Raw genomic sequence first — 11,900 nt, forward strand, 5'->3', positions numbered from 1 at the left:
AGGTCAGCCTGCTTGGGTCCTTCATAAGCAGGTTTTGTGAAGGTGTCACAGTCTTAGTCTTAGAAGTGCTGGAAACATGGCCTGCCTGCTAAAAAGGATGAAATAGGTTGCAGGAAGGATGAGTGATGAGACACATGAAAGACATGGGGCAGCCTCCACTGTTAGGGAAAAAAGGTGGAGAAATGAAATCAAGCTTGCATTCCTTGGTTCAGCCCTGACATTTTTATGCTGACCACTAGAAAAATGCAATTTCCATTCTACCCACTTTTCTGCCCAAAGTCATAATAATCTCTACTGTTTAGATAGGCAAATGTATTTTCATCAATGTGCGGCCACCGTCACCTGGTGGCTTCTGGAGGAATAGCTGGCCAAATACTTGCGATCATGTATCTGGCTACAGTGTATGGCCCTCATCACATGTGAAATACGAACTCCAAACCAAAACCATTCCAAAGGGAAGGGAAAAGGAAGGAAAAGCAGAGTCAATTCAAATCCAAGGCAATTCACGTGATGAGCTATCACATGTGAAGGTTAAATTGTGGTCATTCCTAAGGTAGAGCAACCGCAAAATAAGTTATCACAACATCAGTTCGGATTGCCACTCTTACGCATGCTCAGTGGGGCTGAGAAGAAGCCCAGGGCAAATCCCCTCTGTACAAACATGCCAAGAAAACCCCCATGACATCTTCTCCTTAAGGATCAGGGTGGATGAGGAGGAGGAGGATGAAGGAGCAGGATGCAGGGGGCCAGGGAGAGCTGGATCGAGGTACAAGAGGATGAAGATGAGGAAGGAGCAGGACGAAGGGTACCGGGGGGAGTGAGATTGGGGTGATCTTCCATACCAGACCAATTTGGATTGAAATCGAAATGAGCTTGGAAACAATTTTTGTGAATTCTCTTGTTACTGAAGTCACCTACATCAGGAGTCATTTTGGATTGATTGTGGATCCGCCTTGGAACAACCTCCCCATAGAAAGCAATCACCTGTGATAATCCATCACGTTATAACGTGAAATTGCATGGTTGGACCCGCAGTGGTTTCGGATCAGAGCTGCAAAACCTGCCTTGTGATAAGGGTTTATGTGTGTGTTGGTATGTGAACTTATGGATACCCTGTGAATTTCATAGGGTTTTATTAGGCAAGCAAGACTCAAGAGATTGTTTTGCCAGGTCTTTCCTCTGAAATATAGCCAACAACATTAGCACTTCCAAAAAAATTCAGCTCGGACTTAATCATAAAAAGTGGTGTAGTGGCCAATGTTGAAAAGCAGGCAGAAACTCACTAAAGCAGGCCTGAAGCCACCCCCAGGGAGAAGCCCAACATACAGCAGCAACATCTTCATCCTGTATGGTTTTAACACCTTGCCTGATGAGGAAGCCATTTTTCACTGCAGCAATAATGCGGTTTGACACTGCTTTAAGTGCCCTGTGTCAGTGCTATGGACTTCTCGCAACTGTAGTTTATGGTGGCCCCAGAGAAGAGAAGAGCTCTGCTCTGGGACCGCCACAAACTACAGTTCACCGAATTCCATAGCATTGAGCCAGCCCAGTTAAAGCAATGTCAAACAGCATTATTTCTCCAGTGTGGATGCAGCCATAGCTATTTATTCTTGGCTACCAAATCGTAGGCCAAGCATGTTATGGCTTTTTGGAAAGAGTCCATATTTACCGAGTTCCAAGTTGGAGTCTCCTAAATTCTATGCAAAGCGATATATGAACACCCAGGGGAAGGATTAGCATGGCCAATGGTAACAAAAGATGGGCATTGTAGACCAAAAATCTGGAGGGCACCACATGTGTGTGTGTGTGTGTTGTGTTAGCAGCTAGGCTTTGACATAGTTGAGGTGTATCAGCAGTCCCCAAGGGTTGCTTCCATGTGGCACACACTGCAGTAATCCAGCCACTAAGTATGCTTGCCGTGTGCTTTTAAAATGCCTGCAAAACCCAAGTGCTTTACTGACGTGATCTACCACATTTAAGTCAGGAAAGACATTCATCACTGTAAACAGAACTGACATTGACTGATCACCGCTGAGTGACATTTTTCTTCCTTCTGCATGCTAATGGAAGAAAATCAAAAGGGTGTTCAAAGCAGTTTGCAGGAGAATGAGGATTCTGGGCTGGGCCACAGAAGACACAGCTATTGTGATTGCATTTCACTGGGGCTTGGATGTTTTGCACTCGGCTGCGGAACAGGCAGCTGTTTAAAGAAAGAACCACCAGCAATCAGCAACAAGTGCAGTGACCTCACACAGATATAAGGCAGCTTATAACAACTGGCATTAAGAACATTTTCTCTGCGTGGAGTGAAAATGAAAGGCCTCACATGGATATTACCAATGTGAAGAAAAAAATCTATTCCCCCCATCCTTCCTAAATAATAGAGACAGTACAATCGCAGTGATAGCCTGTGGTCCATGTATCCTCACATTCTTGGTGAGGAATCATGGATAGGACTCATATGCCACCCGATCAATAACTGGGTTCTACCTGGATCCTAGGCATGCCACCCATGGCTGGTTTGATCCAGCATCTGGCCTATTCACTTTACAAAATGGGGAAAAAAGAGGACCCAAATAATAGTCAGCTTGACATCAATACCTGGAAAGATTCTAGAGCAGATTATTAAACATTATGCAAAGGCAACAACGGAGCAAGCCTTGTCCAGAGAAGGGCAACCAAAATGGTGAAAGGTCTGGAAACCATAAAGCCTTATGAGGAGAGACTTAGGGAGCTGGGGATGTTTAGGATGGAGAAGAGAAGGTTAAGAGGTGATATGATCGCCCTTGTTTAAGTATTTGAAGGGTGTCACATTGAGGATGGAGCAAGCTTGTTTTCTGCTGCTCCAGAGAATAAGACCTGGAGCAATGGATGCATGCTACAGGAGAAAGGATTCCAGCTAAACATTAGGAAGACCTTGGTGGTAAGAAAGTGGAAGACACTTCTGCCTTGGAGGATGGACGATGGAGGCTCCTTCTTTGGAGGTCTTTAAACAGTGGCTGGATGGGCATCTGTCCCAGGGAGTGCATTGTGTATTCCTGCATGGCATATTGGGGGTTGCAACTGTTAATTGCAGTTTAATACAGCACCTGCCATATAAAGCCAGTGGGTGCCCTCATGCAAAGTCACACTCTCTCAGCCTCCTCTTCAGACAGGAATTCAAAACAGAAAGCTTTTAAAGAAGGATCTGGGGTGCTATATTTCTTTAATGTATTTTTAACTTTATTTTTTTAAGGCATTTGATGTTTTAATATATGCAATTTGTTTTACTTATTGTACTTATTTAATTCTGTTTTAATGTACTGTTTTTGTAGATTTTTAATTGTCCTATTTTTTAAATGTTGTAAGCAGCCCTGAGTCCCAGTTTTGGGGAAAGGGCAGGGTAATAATAATAATAATAATAATAATAATAATAATACCTTAAGTCAAAAATAACTCTCAGGCAGACAGCAATATGCAACTGAACGGGGATTACTGGAGTAATAATAGGAGTTAATTAAATAATAGGAGTTAATTGAAAAGGTTGGAAAGAGGATATTCCAGAGGTTTCCTCTGCAGCTGCCTTGGTTGTTTTCCTGCCTTGGAACTGGAGAATTTCCACCTTGGAAACGCTGGAAACCTTACCTTTTTTGTGATGCAATGGAAGGAGTTTATTTCAGGGCTCCAACCGGGTTTAATTTTTTAAAAGAACTATGGAAGCAAATAGATAAAAACAGTGAAACTTCCCTTACCGAGAGTCGAACCCAGGCCGCCTGGGTGCAAACCAGGAATCTTAACTGCTTAAGTTAAACTGTCCCTGGGAATGAGTCCTGGTACATTATTAAAAGCAGCTGAGAATTTGGGAAGTAAGAAGGTTTGAAGAAGAAGAAGAAACCACAGCAAAGTGCATAAACACACAAGTTACTATTTAACAGTTCGGCAATCAATGATTCAGTAATATCATTGCTGTAACAAAAGAAGGAAGCAATGACACAATTGAAAAATTAATACTTACAGTAATAAAAACAGAACAATACAACAACAATAATGATGATAATGATGATAATAAAGGGCAGAGCAATACAGAAATGAAATACAACAAATATAGTAATAATTTAAAAAACAAATAGCAATAGTGGAAATGTCATTCCCCAGCCTTTCTGGACTCTGATTTGTTTGCCTTGGCCTGCTGGGCTCAGCACCAGGGAGATGGTTCCTGCCATTCACTTCAGATTGCCAGGCGGAAGGAAGGAAGGAAGGAAGGAAGGAAGGAAGGAAGGAAGAGAGGGAGGGAGGGAAAGGCTGTTTCCCCCTGAGACTGGACCTCCCTGGGCAAAGAAGATGGCACCAATGCCATGCCAGCCTCAGGCAGCAGCAGAGGGGCAGCCTCTGGCTCCTCCTCTTTCATGGGACTGGCATGAGGAGGGAAAGGAGAAGGAAAAGGGGGGAGAAGGGGAGGAAAAAGGGGGAAGGGGAAAGAAAGGTGGAAAGGAAAGAAAGAGAGAGAAGGAGGGAGGGAGGGAGGGAGGGAAGGAAGAAAGAAAGGAGAGAAGGAAAGAAAAGAAAGAAAGGGAGGGAGGAAAGGAAGGGGAGGAAAGAGGAAAGAAGAGGACGGAGAGGAAAGAAGAGGGAGAGGAAAGCGGAGGTAGGAGAGCTAGGGGAGGAAAGAGGGCAAGGAAAGAGGAAAGGGGGGGAGGAAAGAGGAAGAGGAAAAGAAGGAGAGGAAAGAGGAAGTAGGGGCGGAAGCAGGCGCTTAGGGGAGCCTGGCCAACTGACCAACAGTGGCAGGAAGGGCATGTTGGGCAGGGGCTTCTGGGAGATGTAGTCCTCTCTTCCGTCCTCCCTCTGCCTTCCTTCCTTGGCTGAGCAGGGATGTGAATCCAGGCAGCACTCAAAGTACCTGGCTGGTCTCTGGGAGTTGAAGCCTCAGAGCTCAGTCCAGACCTGGCTTTAGGTGCTAGTGCTCACCTTGTTTTCCCCATTGCCGCACAGCTGCATCCCATGATTGGAAACCAGGACAGGCTGCTTGAAGTGGATGGGATATATTAACCCTGGCTGAAATAGGGATTGTCATGTCCTGAATGGGGAAAGGTCCGTACCCAGCATCCGAGTGGCAGTGTTGAAAGGTGTGATGGCATCCTTTTCTTTGCCCAGAGACAACAAAGAGTCTCCTGGTGACATCTGAAACCTTGGCAGGAGTAGGAGATGGGGTCCTTTGGGGCAGATCCACAGCACCGGTTGAAGGGACGGTCTTTCAGTCCTGTGCGGAAGGGAAGAAGAGTTGTTTTTGATTCGTGCCTCTTCCCTTTTGAAGGGAAAGAGAGAGACGGAGGGAACCCAAACTCACCGTGATGGAAGGCAGGAGCCTGGCGATCACTCTGGGGGGCAGAGCTTGGAGGACATTTCCCCTACCAAGTTTAGCCTCTGAATCAGGGTTGCAAGAATATCAATTGCTTCCCTGCAGAAAAGAGAGACCGAGACCAGAGAAAGGTGACAGAAAAGATGATTGGTTAAGGGGTTTAGGTTCCTAAATCTAGCCCCACTGGCAACCTTTGCTCCCAGCCCTGCCTTCTAACCAACTTACCCTGGGACCATGTACTTTTTGAATGTCTTGTTGGTCCCCTTCTCCATGTGTTGGGCCTGACTGACCAAGACGTTCGCCAGCGTTACGAAGTGGTATGGAAGCCAGGGGTTCAGATCCTGGGCATCATTGGTGCACCTTGTAATGGCCGCAATTGCTCTGATCGCCTTCACCTGAGGAGAGAAAGGCGATTCTGGCTTCAGTAAGAGGACCGCTCTTGTCAACAATCCGGAAAGAAGGAGGGTCACCCACAGATGGGAATCCTTTGGATTTCCTACCTTGTCATGCAAGTCATGTGAGGTTCAACCTCTTACCTTGTTTAAAAGCTGTGTCTCACTGTCCTGAACCAGACTGCCTACGTTTGCTTCTTGTAAGAAGAAACGCAGACATTCAGTTATGTTGCATTTGGGTGAAAATAAGACTTCAAACATGAGGGTGTCGCAGACCCTAGAGAAAGGGAAGGAGAACCAATGGGCATCCCTGCTGAGTTCCCAGCCCCTGGGAGGGAAAATAGGGATGCCTGGAAGGAACTCGCCTACGTTTTCGACGATGTCAAGAAATGCTCCACCATAAGTCCTACATGCTTCTGCGCAATAGTGTCCACTGTGTGAAACATCACTTTTCGGGAGAAATGGGGGTACATCTTGCACAGACGATGTATGTCCTCATATGTCTGGAAAGAGAGAAAAATGAGACTAGGGGAAAATGAGGTGAATGGCATTTGTTGTATTTCATGAGCCCTGAAAAAAGTGTCAGCAAGACCCTTTTTCCTCACCGATGAAGGATTCAGTTTGTCCACATCAAACCCTTGATCGCCCTGCTCCTTATCAGAGGCCCTCTGAGGTTCTGGGACTCTGAAATGAGGCAGGAAAAGACTATGAAACCAATGGGGCCAAGATGATGAGGCTATGGAAAAAGTGGCTTCATGTGCCACTCATTTGGTCCCCAGCCAGGACCCATGCGGAGAAGAACGTACCTGTTTGAGCTAGGCCCAGGATTACACTCAGCCTGCCCAGGACAGGCATTGCCGTCTAAATCCTGTAAATAAAAAGAGGGGAGAGAGAAGTGAAAGAGAGAACATGATGTACAAGGGGATGGGCCCTGATCCTAAAAGCCTTTAGGGGAGAAGGGAGACCCCCCCCAGTTTTGCCCTTTTGATACCCGTGAGTTTACAGAGCCTTCGTCGTTCATCTTCTCCCCATCATCTTTTTCTTTCTCTGCGGCTCCTAGCGGTGCTTCCTTAACTTCCCCATTATCCTATAAGGATAAATGAAGAATGGGTTTTGGACAGTCTTCCAATGAAAAAGAAAAGGGGAAAAAAGGGCGGGGGGGGGGGAACTATCTTTCATTACCATCAACAAGGGAAGGCTCTCTGCTGCGAGCATGTCAGGGATGCCCTCCAAACTGAAATATGGACAGGAAAGCGATATTACTACTACTACTACTACTACTACTACCACTACTACTACTACTACCCCATCAGTCCCAGTAGGAAGAAGGAAGGAAGGAAGGAAGGAAGGAAGGAAGGGGAAAGGATGGAAGGGGAAGAAAGAAAAAAGGAAGGAAAGAAAGAAAGAAAGGAAAAGTCCATGAAACAAATGGGCAGGATTGCTTCTTCATGTGCTACTCATTCGATCCCCAGCCAGGACCCAAGGGGAGAACTTACCTGTCTGAAATGGACCCAAGATTAAAATCAGCCTCTGCATCATTGTCTAAATCCTATAAATAAATGGAGGGGAGAGAGAAGTGAAAGAGAGAACATGGGGTACAAGGGGATGATTTTGAGGTGGCTCTGATTGTAAAAGCCTTTCCTTAACAAAGGGGAGAAGGGAGACCCCGCAGTTTTGCCCTTTTGATACCGATGAATTCACAGAGCCTTTGTCGTTTATCTTCTCCCCATCATCTTTTTCTTTCCCTGCGGTTCCTAACGGTGTTTCCTTAACTCCCTCATTATCCTGTCAAGATAAAAAAAAGAATGGGTTTGGACAGTCTTCTGGGAGTTTATCACACGGGAGGAATTTCTCTTAATTTCGAATGAAAAGAAAGTGGGGCCAGAATGCACTTAGGTGAATTCACTCGTTTAGCAAATTTACGTGAATGCGAATTGTGTTGGAACTGGCTTCCCATTGCCCAAAAATAGCATGCCATTGCCCGAATTTGCGTGTGGCAGTCTATCACGCAATAATGTGAAACCCCATGATTGCGTTTGGATTGCTGTTGGATTATACTTCCAATTTCCCTTGTCTGATAATGTCCCCAACAAAAAAGAAAAAGGGGAGAAAAGGGCTCTCTTTTATTACCGTCAAAGAGAGAAGGCTCTCTGCAGCAAGCATCTCAGGGTTGCCCTCCTCTGCATGGCTTATATTTACTTCTGGGAAACTAAAACAGGGACAGGAAAAGGATATTATTAAGGGAAGGATAGGTAGATAGGTAGGTAGGTAGGTAGATAGATAGATAGACAGACAGACAGACAGATAGATAGATAGATGGAAAGAGGAAGGAAAGGGAAAGAAAGGGAGAGGGAGGGAGGGAGGGAGGGAGGGAGGGAGAGAAGAAGGAGGGAAGGATTGAAGGAAAAGAAAGGAAAGGAAGCAAGGGGAAAGAAAGAGGAAGAGGGAGGGACGGAGGGAAGAAGGAAGAAAGGAGGGAAGGATTGAAGGAAAAGAATGGGAAGAAAGGAAAAAGAAAGGAGGTGAGGTGAGGTAATAGGGACTTACCCTGGATCCTCCTCATGTTTGGAGGGCCTGACACATGAACAGAGCCTCCGGGCAGCTTTGCAGACACTCTTCTTGACAGGTTTGCAGACGTTCTTCTTGATAAACTGCCTGGCAGTCTGCAGATGAGAGATGAACGAGGGTAGAGAAGGATGGCCAGACTTAGTAAACACCAAACTGAAAACCTGCTTGATCTCTCCTCCTCTCTGGCCAGTGGAGCACTTACTTTCATGTAGCCCCATGCGCTAGCCATGGTGATGCTGGGGGCTTGAGTAGGTGCCAACTGAAGCTGCCTGCCAGAAGGACCTCTGACCGCCGTGTGGGATGAGAACAGTTAATGACCAACAGCCGCCAGGCTTCAGATGGGTTCCAGAATGGGCCCTAGATTCCAGCAAACAGAGATGGAATGCTTTCAAAGGAAAATATTTTATCTAAGTGGATTAAAGCATGCCTACTGCAGTGCTATGGTTTAGATAGCAAATCAAGACCAGACAATGTATGTGCACCTTCCACAAGGTCAATGGCAACCAGCACTGCATATATAATATCACCATCCTCTTCCTGGTGCTTTGTAAAGTCAAAACCACTCTGTTTTAGGGGGTCCCTCTCTCTAATGATTCCTGGTTCCCTCTTCTCCAGATCTTCATTTTGAGGTCCTGAGTGCTGCCATACCTTTCCCTTGGCCTCAGTGCCTTCGAGCTCCTTACAGCCCTCCTCAGCTTCCTTGAATGGCTGGACCTGAACTCGGAACCCAGTTCTGCAGCAGTCAAAGGGAAATGAGGAGGAAAGTGGGAGGAGAAGGAGAAGAGGGAAGCCGGGGCATTTCAAAGGCGGCTGAGGAAGTGGGAAGGCAGAGGATGAACTAGGAACCATTAATGAAAAATCTGGGCAACTGGCGGGAGCATGTACCATGTTGGCCCGTGGCCCCTCTTCCTTCTCACTCCCACGTCATCTTCTAGCATTTTGGGTCCTGATGTGGGGCAGCTACTCCGCCATGGCCACCCTTCTGTCCAGCCTGACCCTGACCCTCATCCTCCAGCTGAGAGAGGGGCAGCTCAGGTCTTGCAAAGCCAGGGCCTGGCTCCATATCCCTAAGGTAAACATCAGCCTAGTTTTCCATGCTTTGAACCCTCAAACAGGCTTTGGTTTATGGCGCTGCTGCAAATAACGAGAGGCTTCCAGGAGCGCCGGGTGTTATTCACAGCGCAGCTCAGGTCTTGCAAAGCCACTGCCCAGTTTTCACAAACCACATGTAGAAATCTGAAATAAGACAGTGCGGACAGGATTTAACATAGTATATCTATGACACTTTGGACTCTTGTTTTAACAAGCCAAATTAGGCCATATTTGGCCTGGTTTCTTCATTGCCGTCCCCATTTTCATGCAATTTCCTCCTTGTGTGTGTATCTGAGAGAGAGATGGGGCAGAGACCTGATTTTCCCCCCCTCCTTGGATGCATTAAAATGCTTTGCAATGTCACATATTCATATTTTAATGTCTTAAATGGAAACGGCATGAGAGCTATTTCCTTATAAGATGTTTAAATAGAAATGCTTGAACAAAAATGCTCCATGCGCTCTCCTTGCCTTTCTTTTCTCCTCCAGCAAGAAAAGGTTGAGGAGGAGGAGGAGGAGGAGGAGGAGGAGGAGGAGGAGGAGGAGGAAGGATCAGAGCCTCCAAGTCTGGTGCCCCTCTTAATCTGAAGTTTTTATATAGATTTAGATATCATGCCCATAGATATTTATTCCTTTGAATTCTTGTTTCAGTGTTTATAGTTTTAAGGATACCGACAAATTAAAATTGGAGGATGCTTGCAGAATGTTTTCTTGTTCTAAAACCCAACAGCCTTTTATTTGAAGGCTTGCTTGTAGTGATTTCTGTGTTATCATTTTTTAACCGACAAGTTGCATTTTTGCTGTAAAAGATGCACAACAAAATCTGATAGCAATCCATTTATACTTTTTATTATGGTAGATGGATGCAGGCACCATGATTTTAACTGTAACATGTACTTTGTTGATTAGCATTAAAAGATGTGTAGCTCTTTCAGCCTCTGAGAAAGACAAGGGCAAGACCTCCTCTGAACAGGAAAACCCAGCAATAGGTTCACCTTGGTGTGACCATAAGTTGGAAACATGTTGAAGGCGCATGTGGCAACAAACGTCTATCACTAGTGCCTCATGCGGTCATTTTAGTCTTAAAAAAAAGCTCTCTGGTATAATCCAGGAAGGTTTTCATGATAGAGAATATTTGACCTTATTTGATAACTGAGATTAATACACTCATCCCTCCATATTTGCGGATTTGGTTATTCATGGATTTGATTAATATGTTCTCTCTAGGAATATCTAGGTCCTCCAGTGCAACTCTAAGTCAACTTTAACTAAAAGTTGCACTGAAAGACCTAGAGATGAATACTCTATTAGGACCGTTGTAGCTCCTCCAGCGCAGTTCTAGGGTCAGCGTCTGAATGGAAATGGCAAAATTATGAAAGGTTGGAAATTGTCGATCATCTAGTCAAGCCATTTGTGGCATTTTACACAACGGTCAGGAGATGGCAGTCTAAAACTATGGTATTGAATGTTTCCGTTAAGCACATTTCACACCTCTGAAAAAGTTTGTACTTTTGGTCGGCTAACAATGAATCCTGTTCATGTTTAGTGAAGTCCCATAGTCTAGTTTAAAGGCAAGGCTAATAGGCTTTGTAATCCATCACATCTCGTGGTCACACGATTAGGAAAGTCTGTACCAGAGTCAGGACGATGGAACTGGGGAAAAGCAAAGGGCTACCTCTGAACATGTCTGGTCATCTGTCAGGGATGCTGTTGTTGAAAGAGTCCTGCATTGCGCTGGGCGGCTGGACTGGATGACCTCCAAGATCCCTTCCATTCTAAACTCCGACGGTTCTAGAAACCAAGGCTAGGGAACGGTGGCCCTTGGAGATCTTTCTGGATTGCAGGTGCCAATGGTGGAGTGGAGCGATTCAGTCCGAAAAGATCCTGAAATAAACACAGACATTCCTGAAATGTAGGCATCAGAAGGCCAGGCGCAAACTAGAGATCTATAGAGATGCCTAAGGAATCTAGAAGTAGGCCTTCCTCCTCTGTATTTGTGAGGGGGAACTACTAGTTGAATAAACCAAAGAGTTAAGTTCACACCTCTCTCCCAAAGGCAGCATTTGAGTTGGGAAGAGCCCTTCCTACGCTATTGCTTTTACACAATGTTTATGTAGTGGTTTGAGTGTTGGACTATAGACTCGTGGGCTAGGATTCAAATCCCAACGCAGAGACGAAAACCCACTGAATGATCTTGGGCAAGTCACACTCTCTCAGCCTCAGAGGATGGCAATGTCACCCCCCCCCCAAAGAAAACCCCATGATAGGTTTGCCTTAGGGTCAGTTGGAAGCTGCTTGAAGGCACACAAGAACAACAACAGTACATTTAATAGTACTGTAATAGTAGTTGTAGTTGTTGTTGTGTGCCTTCAAGTCATTTCTGACTTACGATGACCCTCTTAGCTGAAGCTACCTATGGGGCTTTCATGGCAAGATTTGCCTCCCCCTGAAGCCTGAGACTGAAGGCCCCTTCCCCTCCAAATCTTGGGGGACCCCAAGGACCCCCATCCC

At 45.7% G+C, this 11,900-nt stretch overlaps 1 protein-coding gene across 1 annotated transcript; it reads right to left on the reverse strand.

Moving 5' to 3' along the window:
- Positions 1–6,466: 6,466 nt before the first annotated feature.
- Positions 6,467–11,624, reverse strand: LOC121937150. The gene is made up of 9 exons (XM_042480083.1): positions 11,065–11,624; positions 8,501–8,655; positions 8,278–8,393; positions 7,861–7,939; positions 7,420–7,515; positions 7,227–7,279; positions 6,913–6,964; positions 6,722–6,817; positions 6,467–6,598 (listed from the first exon to the last, which is right to left on the reverse strand). Exons 2-9 carry the CDS (start codon positions 8,525–8,527, stop codon positions 6,467–6,469), a joined length of 651 nt encoding a protein of 216 aa, XP_042336017.1. The 5' UTR covers positions 8,528–8,655; positions 11,065–11,624.
- Between the last annotated feature and the right edge of the window lie 276 nt (positions 11,625–11,900).

The sequence above is a fragment of the Sceloporus undulatus genome, chromosome 7, assembly GCF_019175285.1.
Source record: "Sceloporus undulatus isolate JIND9_A2432 ecotype Alabama chromosome 7, SceUnd_v1.1, whole genome shotgun sequence".
NCBI classification, from domain to species: Eukaryota; Metazoa; Chordata; class Lepidosauria; order Squamata; family Phrynosomatidae; genus Sceloporus; species Sceloporus undulatus.